Genomic DNA, 16,252 nt, shown 5'->3' on the forward strand with positions numbered 1-16,252 from the left:
ATAGCGTAGCTGAAGTCGAAGTATCTTAGATCGATTTACCTTGGGTCCTCACGGCGCGGGATCGACGGCCGCAGCTCCCCCGTCGACGCGATATATCGATCCCCGATAAATCGATCGCTACCCGCCGATGCAGCGGGTAGTCTGGACGTACCCTAGGATCCAAACTCGCTTCAGGGCTGGAGCTGTCCATTCAGCACCACTGGTCATGGGTGGCTCCGGGTCATCTTTTGGTGATCAGTCCAATACATCGTCCAGTGGCCAGCAAAGGCATCCCAGGAGGTTCTCCATGGGGGCTCTCTGCTGTGGCAGGCTCAGGGCCTGTTTGTAGCTCTTTCAATTGCTCTCCTGGTTGGGCGTCGCTCTTGCTTCTAGTTCATTTGTCATCCTTGGCCAGTGACTCTATGGCCAATATCCACCATCTGCCTGGCCCATGTTCTTGTGAAGACCAGAGATCTATTATTCTGCCACGCCGAGCTAAGCAGCACCAGTCCCGCTCCAGGCCGAGGCCAAAAACCCCACCGCTCCCTTCTTGGTGTGGCAGCTCCATTTCTGTTGAAGCTACCGTTCCTTTCCAAACTCCCGGGACCCTCTCCACTGCGCAACACCGATTGTTTCCCCCAGTGGAGAAACTCGTGTGACTCGCTCACTTGTCCTCCGTGCTGCTGTACGAAAAGCCCTGACATGCTCCGCTCCGCTCTAACCACCTGCTGCTGACTCCACAAGGGGCTGGAATGTGACTTTGACACAACGTCTCGCAGACAGAGGGGAAGTGGATCCAGAGAGGGCGCAGCCAGGGCAGGAGAGTTTGGAAGCTGCTCCTGTGTCAGCCATTGAACCATCGGGGTGTTTCTCTTTTCAAACGCGCGTTGTCAGAGCTGGCGGGGCAGTTCCCGGGGTCAGGAGAGTGACAGCAACTTTCCACATCAAGAAAATCTGTTTACGGGCAAGTGACAGCAATCTAGGTGCATCTTCATTCAGGGGGTCTCACGGGTGTAACCGGATCAATTTTAAATCAATTTCATTACAGCTCCCTAATATATACCCGTGGGTGTCACCCTAAATTACCCCCTCCCACCGGCCTCTGCTTTTCAGATAGTCACAGGCTGTTCCCACGTGCCCCTCTGAGCCCTGCCATAGCCACCCGAGGCAGCGTCTCTCTCCTTGCAAGCTTCCAGCCCCACGTACATTGTGAATGCCTATGGACTGAAGTCTGCATAGAGATTCAGGTGCCTCTTCTTAAAGCAGATGCAGGCAATGCCGACACCAGTCTGCTCTGAGGGGACGGGCTTATAACTGGTGCCAGACACAGTGGGACACGTGGGTCAGTCGCTGCTCCCTCCACTGGATTTGAAAAAAGCAACAGAGGGTCCTGTGGCACCTGTTAAGACTAACACCTCGTCGTAGGTGTGGCAGGCAGTTGCTCCGATGGGTCCACTGGATTTGTTGATTGGATCCCGGCTGGAGTTTTGCACGGACATTAATACAAGCTCGGGTGGGTCAGTTTCTGTCACTGCCATGCAGATCAGTCTCCTGCATGCAGGGCTGGCACCAGCGGACACAAAGGAAAGAGCCCCACCTCCGGTTTGGGTGGATAGATAAAACCAGACAAGGCTCTGGCCCATGCCCTTGGGTCACACAACCTCATGCATCATTCACCAAGTTCAACCTCCAGGTAAGACCAGGGGGAGGAGCGGGCGGGAGGCCGTGGCAAGCGGAGAGCCAGCATTCACAAGGAAGACCCTTTGGGATGGAGGTGGCACGGGGGGGGGGGGAGCCTGTCTGAATGCCCACAGACCCTCCATATGGATAAGCTCTCCCTTATCCCCAGCTATCTCCTTTCACTAGACTAGCCAGTCAGCCCAGCTGCTTCCAGACAGCCCCCGGCATGCTCAGGCATCTTTCCCCAACACTTCCTTTAACTCAGTTTCTGTTTTTCCTTCCCCAGCACTGCTGAGCCCCAAGGCACCTGTGATTGACAGATGCCTCCTGCCAGGCTTCCCATTCCAGTGATCCTTGTGCTCCCAGACCATGGAAGAGCGCAATGGGAAAGGCAGAAAAAGCCACCTCTCCATCACCCACCAAAGCCGGGGACTGGCCCCCAGCTGTTTGTTGAGCTTCCCCCCAGTCATCTGCCAGTGCATTGCAGAGATCAGTGCATTGCAGAGATCCGGACGAAGGCGAAAGTCCCTTTCGCCTTCGTCCGGAGACAGATTGGGCGCTCTCATGCAGGTGCGCACCCAACGGGCGGCCCGTATCAGATACTGCTGCCAAAGCCACCTCTTCCCCCGGCTGCCAGACACATTCCTGCTCTGTGCCGGAGCTGTCAATATCCACCCCCCTGTGCTCAGCCGGCCACTGACTTCACCGCATCAGGAAGAGGAGGCGGGCGCTGGAGAGGGAAAGGTCTCTGCAATGACATGTCAGATCAGCAGGGGGTATAGAGATGCCAGAAGAGCAGAGTTAACTGGGCTCTGGGGGCAATATGGGAACGCCTGCCTGTGTGGCTAGGGGACTGCAGATGACGGCCGTGCCAATCGGCGGCTGCTCTGTGCACAAAGCTCCGGGAATCTTGCCAACGCAGCGCCCAGTGCGCATGCAAACCGGCGCGACAGCCACACCTAGGTTGGACGTTCACACTGTGCTCCGGACACAGGCGAGCTTCAGGCAGAAAGGCAGAGCCCGTCTCCAGGCCCCACGCGCACCAAGAAAGGGCCCCAAGCTCCTTGCAAACCTTGCAAACCCCATTTGGAAATGGATAGAGGGGAAATTTTCAAATGCCTCCAAATGACTTCGGAGCCAAAACCCCATTGACTGGCAGTGACACGGACTCCCAGGCGCCTGCGGGGCTTTTGAAAATGAGAGATAGGCTCATAAATCACTTAGGTGCTTTGGGCAATTTCATCTGAGCCCATTTTCAGAAGTGCCGAGTCCCACAGAAAGTCAGTGGGCTTCAGGCTTCCGCGGCCCAGAACCTCAACGCCTAACATTCACTGCAATCAGTGGGAGACAGGCACCTATATACCTTGGAGGATCTGGGCCCTAAGTGACTTAGGAGCCTTTGTAGAGGTTACTCAGAGGCTCTGCGTAGCCATGACTGGGGGGCGGGGCGGTGCATCAGACTTGCATAGCCACACTGGAGACATTCCCTGTGCCTCTGGGAACTTACCCCCCTGACTGCCAGGCAGGGGGTGCCCCCAGACCCTGGCATGAGGGAGATCTCCTCAGAAAGGAACTTTCTTCAGCTCCAGTCTTTACATTTTAATACAGCGCCACAAAGCAAACGGGTGCTCTCTGCTCTCCCCCCTCGCTCCCTGAAACACCCCCCTCCAGTGGCTCTCGCCCCGTGCGAGAGCCACCGTGGGTCTCCGCCCTGCTGACGTCTTCCAAATATCGGGGGTGCTTCTGGCGGGCGCCTCGGGCTGATCCGCTGCACAGGGTGAATGTCAGTCCTTAAGCGCACCCAGCACCTATCTGCTGTCCGCTCTCTGGACGAACCATGCAATCGCACACCAACGTGTGATGGGCAACTCTGGCGCTGTGCCTGGGGGCGGTGCTCACACCTTATACAGTGGGCGATCTGCCTGCCTGCTCCCCGGGCTTTGGGTCATTTCATTGTTTCCCGTTTCGGCCCGACTGTGGAAATCCCTCGCTGGGGGAGGAATCCCAATGCGGCAGCCGCGGCAAACCAACCAACGAAGCTTGAGGATGGGAACTCCAATCCCAAGTTGTGAACAGAATCTCTGGGCACGCTGGGAAAGCCGGCTGGGCCTTCGCTGCCCTGAGAAGCCACCAGTGCAGGATACCAGGCCAACAGCCTGGCCGATGCAAGAGGGTCCGCAGCTAGGCACGACCCCCTGCCTGACACTGGTTGCAGCTGGCATGCATGGCCCTTGCCTCCTCCTGCTCTAGGGACTGATCGCAAGCGCCAAAAGGGGCCGGGGATGTCCCCACTGCGGTCAGGAGGTGGACAGCAGCACGGGTAGGCATCCCCAAGCTGGCTTTAATGGAGCTAAAAACAGCTGGTGTAGCCACCCCAGTACAATCATGCCCAGCCCAGGGCTCTGTGTATGGCAGGAAAACAGCCGAGGGCTTGGCTTGTTTCAAAGAGGAGCCGCATAGCACATCCAATGTGGATTATGCTCCCAAACCAATCAGCCAGGACTACAAAGAGTGGCATTTAAAATACAGGGTCTGCAGCCCATCTCCACCTTCCGTCCCCTGCCAAGACCTGAGTTCAGGTTTTTACACCCCCCCGAGGAGTTCACCAGCAGCTGCTCCCTGCCCTGTGTGAGAAAGGGACGGGCTTCAACTCCTGCCAAAGGGAACACAGAGTCCCGCACTGAGCGCGGTGTGACAGAGAAATGGAGGCGGGCGTCACTGCCACATTGCTGGCTTTAATGAATGAATAAAACAATAGGAGCTGGCTCTTGGACTACAGCCAGGAACCCACATGCCAGAGGGCAGGGAGTGTTTGGGTGCCCATTTTACTAATAGGGAAACTGAGGCACAGAGAGAGGGTTGCCTAATGTCACGAGAAGCGACGGGTAAAATTTTCAAAAGGGCCAGACTGTGAAAGGGACTTAGGCACCTCTTTGCATTTCTAGGGGCCTAAATACCTTTGCAAATCTTGCCCTGAGTCAGGGCCGCCCAGAGGGAGGGGCAAGTGGGGCAATTTGCCCCAGGCCCCGGGCCCCACAGGGGCCCCCAGGAGAATATAGTATTCTATAATATTGCAATTTTTTTATGGAAGGGGCCCCCAAAATCCTCTGGGCAGCCCTGAATCCTCTGGGCAGCCCTGCCCTGAGTCACTTAGGAGCCTAAGCCCCATTGGATTTCAATGAAAGGTAGCCTCCTCTCAGTGCCTAAGTCACCTCTGAGAATTGGACACTGGCTCCTAAATCACTTAGGCCCAGGTGAAGATTTTACTCAGATGCTGCTAAGGCCTGGTCCCCACTAACCCCCCACTTCGAACTAAGATACGCAACTTCAGCTACGTGAATAACGTAGTTGAAGTCGAAGTACCTTAGTTCGAACTTACCGCGGGTCCAGACGTGGCAGGCAGGCTCCCCCGTCGACTCCGAGCACTTCCGGGATCGATTTATCGCTTCTAGACAAGATGCGATAAATCGAACCCAGAAGATCGATTGCTTACCGCCGGACACGGAGGTAAGTATAGACGTACCCAAAGGGTACGTCTACACTTACCGGAGGGTCCGGCGGCAGGCAATCGATGTTCTGGGATCGATTTATCGCGTCTGGTTTAGACGCGATAAATCGATCCCGGATCGATCCCGGAAGTGCTCGCCGTCGACGCCGGTACTCCAGCTCGGCGAGAGGAGTACGCGGCATCGACAGGGGAGCCTGCCTGCCGCGTCTGGACCCGCGGTAAGTTCGGACTAAGGTACTTCGAATTCAGCTACGTTATTAACGTAGCTGAATTTGCGTACCTTAGTCCGAAGTGGGGGGTTAGTGGGGACCAGGCCTAAGTGAACTAGGCACTTTTGAAGTGGAGTCCCTGATGTGCAGTGCCCGACTCTGACCACCAGGTGTCCTGCCCTGCACATAAACATTTCAGGGCTTTCATCAAGGTAGCGGGTTCAAACCTGGCATTTCCCCCCTGAGCCCTGGGGGCGATGAACAAGCTGTGTGCCCTGACAACCTGCACGTACAAGGGGGCGGGCACCAAACTGGAGGCTGGCTTTTAAAGTGTGGCCAGGTCGCCGGGCTTCTCCCGCATCGATCCTGGTTGCCATCCGAGATTATGACCCAGGTTCTGAGTTCCCAGGGACGAGAGGCCCAATTGCAGTAACATGGAAATTAAATAAGAACGTGAGAATGGCCAGACTGAGTCGGACCAAAGGTCCATCTAGCCCAGTGTCCTGTCTGCCGACAGCGGCCAGTGTCAGGTGCCCCAGAGGGAATGAACAGAACAGGGAAATTTACCGAGTGATCTAACCCGTCGTCCGGGCCCACCTTCTGGCAGTCACAGGTTTAGGGACACCCAGAGCATGGGATTGTGTCCCTGACCATCGTGGCTAATAGCCATTGATGGACCTGTCCTCCGTGAACGTATCTAATTCTTTTCTGACCCCAGTTACACTTTTGGCCTTCACAACATCCCCCGGCGATGAGTTCCCCAGTTTGACTGTGCGCTGTGTGATGAAGTACTTCCTTCGCTTTGTTTTAAACCGGCTGCCTATTAATGTCATCGGGTGACCTCTGGTTCTGGTGATATGGGAAGGAGTAAATAACACGTCCTTATTCACGTTCTCCAACATTCAGGATTGTATTGACCTCTATCACAGACCCCCGCAGGTATCTCTTTTCTAAGCTGAACAGTCCCAGTTTTTTTACTCTTTCCGCCATTCCAGACTCCTATGCATTTTCCAATTCTACTTTTTAATCCTCGTTTCCCCCCAGGACCTTTTAAAATCTCTGCTGGAATAAACTGGAACTTCCTCCAGTGCCCGGCGCCCTTCCTCAGAGCAGACCCGGCTGCGTTTGCTCCCGGTTCTGGGCGCTGGTTGGGGATGAGATGTTAATGATGGATGAAGTTGCATGCGCTCAGATTTCTGGGGTGGGGGGGGGGAGGAAAGAGAGGGGAAACAGGGAGGGTCCCTTCAGGACACGTCTACCTTGTTCCACCAACCCCATGGTGGCACCGGAGGCGGCTGCAGACATTGTGGCGGGAGCGGTGGTCTGTCTGCCGACTGTCAGCACCAGGGTAGGAAACGGAGGGACAAGGAGAGCGGTCGGGGTGGGGGGGGAGAGAGACAGAGAAAGACAGAGAGAGGGAGCGAGACAGACGGAGGGCAGGAGAGAGAGGGAAAGAAACGAGACAAAGGAAGCAGAAAAAAAGATTCGAGTTAAAGTTTAGATGGAGAGGCGAGATTGCTGGTAGCTGAGCCCCCGTTCCACATGCCCCAGGGGCGACCGGCCTAGAGCCACGGCTGGGGGCATGTCCACACCGCAATGCCGGGGGTGGGGGCTGCGTGGAGACACTCGAGCTAACTTTCAACCTCCCCCCTCGCCAGATTTCCGAGCCCGAACGGCTACACTGCAATGTTATTGCCCCGCAAGCCCAGCAGCTGACATGGGCCAGCCGCGGGCGTTTAACTGCAGCAGAGACATACCCTCTGTGCCCAGCGGGGAAGCTACTCCTGGAGGTGGCATAGAGGGTCCTCCACACAGCAGCAGCCCTCCACCCCGCCAGGCCCCGCTAGCTTCGCTGAGACATCAGGGGACGTCCCAGCCAAGGAGCTGCGACCCCGTGCCGTGTGGAACGGACGGGAGAAGGGATTCTCGCCCAAGACGCCAACTCTGAGATCCTGAGGGATGCACGGGGCAGGGCACCAGAGCCCCATGCCCATAGGTTGTCCCCAAAGCCCAGTGGGAGCTTTGAATCCCTGTGACACAGTCAATGGCTGCTTATTGCTTAGTCTTTCTTGCACCACTTGCTAAGTGACCATGACCCTGGAAAGCTGAAGTCCAGGCCTGGGTGCTGCAGAGCGAAGTCATGGCCCCTCGGGAGAGAAAGCAAAATGTCCTGCTTGAGGGATCTACCCAGCTGCCCCCTGTCTTGTTCCCTTGAGATGTTTCTCCTCACTCCTCTAGACAGGGGCAGTAGCAGGGGCCCGAGGCAGTCAGTTTCAGCTGATACTGGGTGCCAACCGAGGAGGGGCAGACCAGGAAAGAAGGGTATGCTTTAGAGCGGCATTCCCAGGGACATCCAGCCGGCAGGGGCATGCCCCTTCCCCACCAGCCCCCTCCCCTGGAGCGCTCTGCCAGCAGGATAGTTGGGAGGTGAGAATCAGCCGCGCCGTGAAATTGACAAAAATGGGATTGCAATGGCTGAAAGAGACACAGATCCATCCGCCTCTCCCCTGAAACATACCCGGGCACGTCTGCATTTCTACAGGCGCCTGGAGGCATCGCAATCAGACCCCTCCAGCCTTGGTGTGCAAATGTTAACAGTGGGATCTAGAGGGACTTCTTTAGAGCAGACCTGTCCGGGGCACAACAGGTTTCTGCACTAGGCGTCTGTGTACTGAGGCTGGCCAGGCACAGGTGAGATGAGCTCTGTCATTCTCAGCTCTATACCCAATTCCCCACATCACCAAACCAGCACGGCTCAGGATAAGAGGTTGCCCTCTAAGGCCGAGGAACGGCAGCTGCCTGGGCTGCGTCTGGCTCTAAGCAGCGCTGAGAACTCCTCAGGATAGGTCGACACTACAGAGTTCACAGCTCTGTCGGCCAGGGTGTGAAGAGCAGAGATTCCCTGACCAACGGAGCCTGGCTGGCAAAGCTCCTGGTGCAGATGCAGCGGCATCGGCAAAGTTGAGCTTTTACCAGCATCGCTTGTTTCACTGGGGCGTGCAGCAACCCCATGCAGTATCTTCGGGGACCACACTATAGCGAGTTTATGTAGCACTGTGGGAGAGGGATTGTAGGCAACTCCAGGGAGGGAGGTTACCATGGCTCCTCCAGGAACCAAAAACAGGGTGTGATTAAGGACAACCAGGTTGTAAACACCTCCAGAGAGGTGCCACCCCTGGGGAGGCTGGCACAGGCTGGCACAGGCTGGGTTTTCCAGAGACCAACAAAGAAAGGGCTTTGGGAATAAAAAGGCTGCCTTTAAACTAACGCAGGGCCTTCTTTCTGATGCAGCAAGCGGACTGGACCTTCTGTCCAAGGGGGGCCCCAATCCTTCCAGGAGAGTGGGAAAGATGTGCCCCCCCCCCCAACCGATTGGGGACGTGTCATGTGTGGTTAAATCTGCGTATTGTTCTCATAGGTTCTCTCTGTGACGCTTTTGCCTTAAGAACAAAGGGGTTTGCTTAGAAAGCGCGGGGCGGTCACTTGTAACGGCTGGCCACACCCGGCTGGGAGGCAGTCTGCCTTGGTCAGATATCACAGTGGAAGGCAGGGGGCCGGAGAAGCCTTAAAACCCCCGCTCACCAGGGTCCCAGCTCAGAGACAAGTGATGTCCGAGACCCTGCCAGGGCCCTCGCAGCGGGAGGGACACGGGGACACTGTGACAGAGCGGTTCGCTGAACCGGTACAAGCACAGCTCTGCCGCTCTAGCTGCATTCACAGGAGCGCTTTTCTGGTGTGGAATCGCGCCTCCCGCGAACGTGGCCTCGGTCCCGAGGGGGGCTAAGGTCGCTCTCGCGCCTCAGCGGCAAACACCGGGACGCACGTCTCTTTGCAATGTGAAGCCGAGCCGAGCGCTTACCTGAAAAGTTCCTCGTGGCCAGCATGGTGGTGAGAATCGCCCCCTGGAAGAGAAGAGCCGGGGTTGGTACAGTACAGTGCAGGAAACCGTGGCGTGACAGGCAGCTGGTCCGAGCAGGGCCAGGCCGCCGACCACCTGGGCGCTGCCCCCTGGACGCATGAGGAGGGTGTGGCCAAGTGGGGAAGGTGTACCTAGCACACGGGGATGCTGGCTTTGTTGGCCTGCTCCACCGTAGCCTACCGCGGGCAAGTCCCGTGAGCTCCTTGAGCCCAGCCTGACTTGGGCCGGCTTCCCACCCGTGACGTGGGGCTGACGCCCCGGCCCACCCTCGCATCGGGGCAGGGAGGGCAGAGCCCGGGAGGGTGGGAACCCGTGCCGGTCCCGAGGTGGTGAGCCGAGGCTGGGGGTGACTCCCTGCCAATGCACTGCCCCGAAGGGAGCTACGGACGCCGACCAGAATCTGCTGCACGTCTGCCCGTGGGACTCCACTGGCCGCAGCACGCCCCCACCCCCGAGAGCAGGGCGCCTTGCTCCCCTCGGATCCTCCCCTGACTCTTCCCTCTCTCCTCTGTGGGCCGACGCTCCAGAACCCCTGAGGTTCTGATGAGTGGCACAGGCCTCTAAGGGACAGGGTGGGGTCTGGAGACCCTGGTGAAATCTGGGCCTCATGGGGATTTTCTCACTTAGCAGCAGGAGCTGGGGGGGGCGTCGGACACAGGAGGGGCAGAGGCGCAGTTCTCACAGGTTCTGCCACACGACGGTCATCAGGCCCTTTCCCAGCCCCTTCCTCCCACTTAGCTACTTCACAGAATAGCCCATGGTCCTGGGACTCTCCTGCATATCTTTCCGCTCACAAAGCCAGGCCACAAGTCCCCCTGGGCGTTATACCCCCTAGAGAAACAGCCCTCGCCAGCTACCACCCTGTCCCCTCTAGCCGCCCTCAAGGGGGCACCAAACCTGGCACCTTTGCACCTTAAAGCATGAGCCAGTCCAGCCTGAGCGAACAGACCCACCTCTGTTAAGCAGGGCCGGAGCAGGCTCATCCACCTGCACGGGCGTGGGCTACACAAACAGTGGGAGCTGAACCCCCCCGCCAGATGCTGGACTCTCCGGGGGCAATGGACTTACCCTGCCATTGCAGAGACGCCCAGTGGCTGACACACTGCGGTTCCTGTGCGCTCAACGGACAACGTGCAATGCAGGCGGGGCCAATCTGCTCCCCCAGCAGGGGCAGGCGCATGCCACCCCCCGGGGAAGGGCTAGGAGCTGGGGGATCAATTCTCCAGCTCCAGTCTCAGCTGCTAGCACCTGGAGAGGATTTGCAGGGCTCTGAGCTCTGTGGTGCGGCCAGGAGAACCCACTGGCCCAGGAATTCTCCTGGCGGGGGAGACGCCGGGGCACGCTATGCCCTGGATGTGCCATGCTAACAAGCCAAGCAGCCTCTGCTCCTTTCTGGGGCTGTTGGCTGAGCAGCAGAGATCATGGGGCCCCCGGGGCAGGGGGGACCTCAGCCCCACACTGACCCCGCCGTGTCTGTTTGCCGTGGCTCTCGGGAGAGTCCGGCCCCAGGGCTCTGCAGGGGCATTTACCTTGAGCTTCCTCCTGGCGTTGAACTTTTTCAGACACTCTACGGTCTCCTGCCTGTGCATCATGGAGGCCACGGTGGAACGTTGCTGGAGGAGAGAAGGTGGGGGAGAGAAATCAGTTGCTTCTGCCTCGGCACCAGAAAACGAGTGTGGTCAGGGGAGGGAACGGGACGGGGGGGAAGGGGGGCTAGAGAAACGGCTTAGCCAGCAGAGTCCTGCCCCACCCAGATAAACCCCTAGTGCCCCCAGAGGCGTGGTCCTGGCTTGGGACCACAGGTGACATAACACTGCAGATATGGCAGGCCACCAGCACTGGGCACCCCTGGATCCTGTCCCACCAGATCAGCGACAAAGCTCCAAGAGTCTGTCTACACGGCACACTAAGCCCGAGTGGGACTCAGGTTTGAGCCGAACCCCGCCTTTTGCCCACCCACAAATCAGCCTGACTTGGGCCAGCGAGCACTCAGGGCCGGGATCCTAGGACCAAGTCCTACTCCCTGTCGTTTGGCAGTGTGGACGCAGCTCAAGCCACGGCCCCGATTAGAAGGGCGGCGTAGAGCAGCGCGGCTGCCTTAGCACGACTGAGACCCGAGCCCAGCAACTGGGAGCCCAGGTTTACGTTGCAGGGCGGCCGCTCCTGCACAGGCTGGAAACACAAGCCCGGGTCTCACAGACCCAGGTTTACAATGCAGCACAGACAGACAGACCCTCGAGGGACGTCTACGTGACAATAAAACCCCACGGCACCGAGTCTCAGAGTCCAGGTCAGCCGCCTCAGGCTCACAGGGCACAGGCTGTCGGGCTATAAAATCGCAGTGTGGACATTCTGGGCCCCTCCCTGTGACGTTGCACTCCGTATGTTTTATAAAAATATGTTTATAAATGTGAGTATGATGTAACTGGAATATGCTTCATGCAAAAGGTCTCTTGTAAGGTATCATTACAAAGCTTAGGATCTCTTGAGTGTGTTCATCCAATTTGTTTGCATGTATTATTCCTATGTCTGGAGTTAGGAGAATAAGATATAAACTTGTATTACAGGTGTAAACATTAAGTGGAAGCCATTAAGGGTGCTTCAGAATCAATCACCTGTAAATGGCTCTGTTTACGTGTAAGCCTTCTTGGGTAGGTGCGGGCCAGCCAGTGGGTAATGAAGTCTTACAGGGACATGTGTACATGTCACATGATACTGGAATCCATCTTTAACCTGGTGCTTTTCCATTTAGAAGGGGGGGTGGGTACCCAGATTCCCCCTTGGGCCAAAGATATAAAAGGGGGTGGAACAGAACAAAAGGGGCTGCAAGTCATGAGAAATCCCCGAGTTACCACCTGAGCTGGAACTAACAAGGGCTGTACCAGGGGAAAGGGTTGTTAGGAAGGAGTCTAGTCTGTGAAAGAAGCTTATTGGACCATCTCTGAGGGTGAGATTTTACTTGTAAACAGGTTCTTAATGTATTAAGCTTAGACTTGCGTGTTTTGTTTTATTTTGCTTGGCCACTTACTTTGTTCTGTCTGTTATTACTCAGAACCACTTAAATCCTACTTTTTATACTTAATAAACTCACTTTTGTTTATTAATTAACCCAGAGTAAGTGATTAATACCTGGGGGAGCAAACAGCTGTGCATATCTCTCTATCAGTGTTATAGAAGGCGAACAATTTATGAGTTTACCCTGCATAAGCTTTATACAGAATAAAACGGATTTATTTGGGGTCTGGATCCCACTGGGAGCTGGGTATCTGGGTGCTGGAGACAGGTGACTTGCTGAGCTGTTTTCAGTTAAGTCTGCAGCTTTGGGGACGTGGTTCAGACCCTGGGTCTGTGTTGTAGCAGGCTAGCATGTCTGGCTCAACAAGGCAGGGTTCTGGAGGCCCAAGCTGGCAGAGAAAACAGGCTCAGAGGTAGTCCCAGCACAACAGATGACAGCCCAAGGGGGTCTCTGTGACCGAACCCATCACACTCCGGTCGCAGGATCTGCCTGAGCCCAAATGTCTACACTGCAATGTTATAGCCCTGCAGCCCGAGCCCCACGTCCCCAGTCCGCTGAGCCGGGCTAGCTGCGGCCGGGGCAGGGTCTTCCATCGCAGCAGAGACATACCCTTAGTGAGCAAGCTGGCCCCAGAGCTCAGCACGCTGCTGGGGGAACAGCTGCTCACTCAGTGATGGAGAAACAACGGGCTGGGCATTCTTGTGGGTGGCTGAGATGAACCGGCCCAGGTTCTGATCAGCCCGTTGACGGCTACCGTTCCCTGGGGACGATGCTGGTCCCAAAGCCACTGCGCTATGGGCTAACCCAAGCTGGCGCCATTGGTGTGGCCTGGCCAGCCCCTCTCGCCACTCCCCCAACGCCGAGCTCGAGAGGCATGGCTCCAGAGAAGAGGCAAAGCAAGGGAGAACCCAGCAGCCCCATTCCCTGGCTGCGTCCGGGGCAGCAGCGACACTTACGCAGACCCATGGGTGTTTCAGGGCTTCGTGGGCTGTGATTCTTTTGGCCGGGTTGATGGTTAACATCTGGTTGATGAGGTTTTTGGCTTCGGGGGTGACCGTGTCCCACTCGGGAGAAGGGAACTGCAGACAAGAAACAAGGGCCAGGAAGGTTAAATGCAGGGGATTGCAGCCGTCGGGGGCGGGGAGCTGGCTGCTCGCAGCCAAGGCACCAGTGACTCCCCAGGAACCCGAGGGCAGCCCAAAGCCAGCGCCAGAGTCTGCCCACATCCTGCTGCCCGGCCGATGCTGCCCGCAGCCTTATCACATCCACTCCAAGGTGAGTGGTACCCGCATTCTGCCCTGGCACAGCAGCGGGCGGGAAGCTCTGTGGCCAATCCAGGGCTACTGCAAAACCGGACTTGATTTCCTGACTTGAACCTGTCGTTCCCACCCTCGTGCCGCCCCTTTGCCTCGACAGCTAATTCCGGTTAAATGCCTCGTTCCCTGTTTTTTCATCATCTCACAGACGCTGGTGCTGGCCACATGTGGCTGGTCTGCAGGCTTTGTGGGTGTGGGGAAGCTGGAGGTGCTGGATGCTGGAGAGTGGGCAGCAGGGGCTTCTGCCCCCAGGGAGTGTGGCGGATTTTGGGATAAGCACATTGCCTGGATGTTGCTGCTGGTAGGCGGCCAGTGAACTGTATGGACGTGTGTCATTAGGTTTCAGAGTTAACAGATAGACTGAGCGCAGTGGGGGCTGTTCACACTTCTTGTTACAGGCTGTCACTGCACCGTTCCACTCAGGCTGCACTCTGGAGGGTTCCCCCGCAAGCCCCAGGCTTCAGAAGGGAAATCGGTTTAAAGCCGGGGTTTGGGAGCGAGAGGGGGAGCCTGCGGCCGGTTCAGACACTGCACAATCTGGAGGACCCCGCTCGTATTCCGTACAAGCAAGAGGGGAGAGGAGGCGCCCCGGGAGCGGGGAGAAAAACGAGCACAGACCGTTCCCCAGGCCCCCGGTCGTTCCCAAGTGCGTGCAGAAGAGGCCAAGAGTACAGGGGTGAGGAAAGTGCCAGCAAAGGGGGGAAGAGAGGGAGCGGAGAGGCTGCCGAATTCCACCAAGCTATTGGGAGCAGAGAGATACCCACTGGACCTGCGCTCTGGGCAGTCGCAGGAGCGCGGCTTGCATGGGGCGTCTGGATGCTCCCGGGTCTCTCCGTGTTGCCATGTGCGTGGAGAAAGAGTCGTGCCAAGGCAGGAATCTCGGCCAGGTCCCTGTGCCACGGCCCTGCCCAGTGTCTGCAAGGGAGCCAGGAGGGCGGGTTACCACACTTGTCGGCACGCCCCACGGCAGGTGCTGGGCTTGCCATGGGGATTGTGCAGACAGCCGGGACCGAGGGCAGGACGGCCTTGGGGACAGGATGGAGCTCTACAAACAGGGCGTGGGTGTGTGTGGGGGTGATTCCTGTGGCCCCTGTGTGGCAGCATCCGGGACCGCAGGATCCACAGCACACGCAACCCTGCAGCGCGGCTGGCGGGCCACAGCCCCTCCCAGGCAAAGAACGGAGCCCCCCGCTCTGCTTGGTCTCTGGGTGTAATGGAAAGCAGCTTCCCCCAGCCTCCCAGCCCCGACAGTAACAGAACGGCCACGGGGCCTGATCCCGACTTGCTAACACGATCCTAAACCCACCTGGCCCCGTCTACACTGGGAACAAGTCCTGTTGGAGTCCCGCTAGCCAACATGGTTTCAAAGATATCCTATCCCTGCAGGCTGGGCAGGTCCGGTGAGCGCTAACCTGCGTTAGCACCATGTCCACGTCCAGGGCTCTCTGGGATGCTGTCTACATGGCGGGCGAGTGTCTCTATATGCATCATGGATGGGGCCCAGCAACTGCACCGTGACAGGGGCAAGCCATGGGGGGGGGGGTGTGAACTGTGGGTGGAAGCTGGCCGGCCAAAGCCCTGTCGGCCCCCTGAGGAGGAGGGATGTGTCCTACCCTGGAAGGGCTGGGCACAGGCCTACGGCTGGGGAGACACCAGCAATTCCAGGTCCGATAGCAGGCGCGGCAAAGGAGAAGCCAGAGAGGCAGGCTGACATGCCGGAGACGAAGCCGGTGGCGTACGGGACTCCTGGCCCGCAGCAGCAGGTCCTCGTCGCGGTGCTCTGGGCCCGGGGGGGGGGGGGGGGGGGGCAGGGAGGTACTCACGTCGTAGGCACCAGCCTTGATCTGTTGGTACAGTTTGTGCTGGTCCTCGTCCCAGAAGGGAGGGTAACCGACTAGCAGGATGTAAAGGATCACACCTGGGGAGAGGGGTGGGAGAGCAAAGAGTCAGCGCCTGCCGACTCCTGGGGGCCCAGGCCTGGACTTACACAGGGATATGGGGGTTTCTGTTCAGTCTGCTGCCAGCAGGCATCTCCTGGGGAACCCCGTCTCTGCCAGGTCCCGCTTGCTCTCTCCTGCCTTAATGCAACTTGGCTTTACATTTCCAGCACCGACCTGCTGCTGGTTAACCACCCCCCCGTCCACCCCTGCACCCGGCAGGGAAGGAGCAAGCCCTTGCACTGAGCAGGTGCCCGGATGCCCAGGGGCCACCACGGGATGGGAGCGAGAGCCTGCAGCAAGGGGCTTAGACCTGACCCTGCCCGACTGCTATCTATGCCTCTAGCACCCCCCTGCTGACATTTGTCTATGCCTCTAGGCCTCCTCTCCCTGTAGGATGGGGAGGGGTCTCTGGGACTAGCAAAGGCTCCACGGAGAGGATGAGCCATGGGGCAGTGGGCTTTTAGCGTCCGTTATCAGGCACGGATAGGGACTAGGATCCAAACTGCTCACAGGGGGATTTGGGGCTGGCTGGCTTCATGCAGCATCTTGGACACAGAGTTCAATAAACAGCAATGCTCTGGGCTCCATGCAGGCGGGAATGGAACGCCAATGGGAGTTAGGCACCTAATCTGCTTAGGCACCGCTGTAAAACCTTCGGTGACGTTATTAACATGAACTGGGACCG

At 57.8% G+C, this 16,252-nt stretch overlaps 1 protein-coding gene across 15 annotated transcripts in view; it reads right to left on the bottom strand.

Moving 5' to 3' along the window:
- CAMK2B (calcium/calmodulin dependent protein kinase II beta) overlaps nt 1-16,252 on the bottom strand; it is a 138,791-nt gene that overhangs the window by 33,437 nt on the left and 89,102 nt on the right. For 12 of the 15 annotated variants that reach the window (XM_065397918.1, XM_065397917.1, XM_065397914.1 and 9 more), the window contains exons 9-12: nt 15,451-15,545; nt 13,268-13,390; nt 10,825-10,908; nt 9,236-9,278 (exon numbers count right to left, since the gene is read on the bottom strand). In XM_065397918.1, the coding sequence (XP_065253990.1) occupies nt 9,236-9,278; nt 10,825-10,908; nt 13,268-13,390; nt 15,451-15,545 (345 nt within the window). Of the gene's footprint in view, nt 1-6,635; nt 6,711-9,235; nt 9,279-10,824; nt 10,909-13,267; nt 13,391-15,450; nt 15,546-16,252 lie in introns of all 15 variants that reach the window. The other 3 variants (XM_065397915.1, XM_065397903.1, XM_065397902.1) reach the window with 1 other exon arrangement.

This window comes from Emys orbicularis, chromosome 2 (genome assembly GCF_028017835.1).
Source record: "Emys orbicularis isolate rEmyOrb1 chromosome 2, rEmyOrb1.hap1, whole genome shotgun sequence".
NCBI classification, from domain to species: Eukaryota; Metazoa; Chordata; order Testudines; family Emydidae; genus Emys; species Emys orbicularis.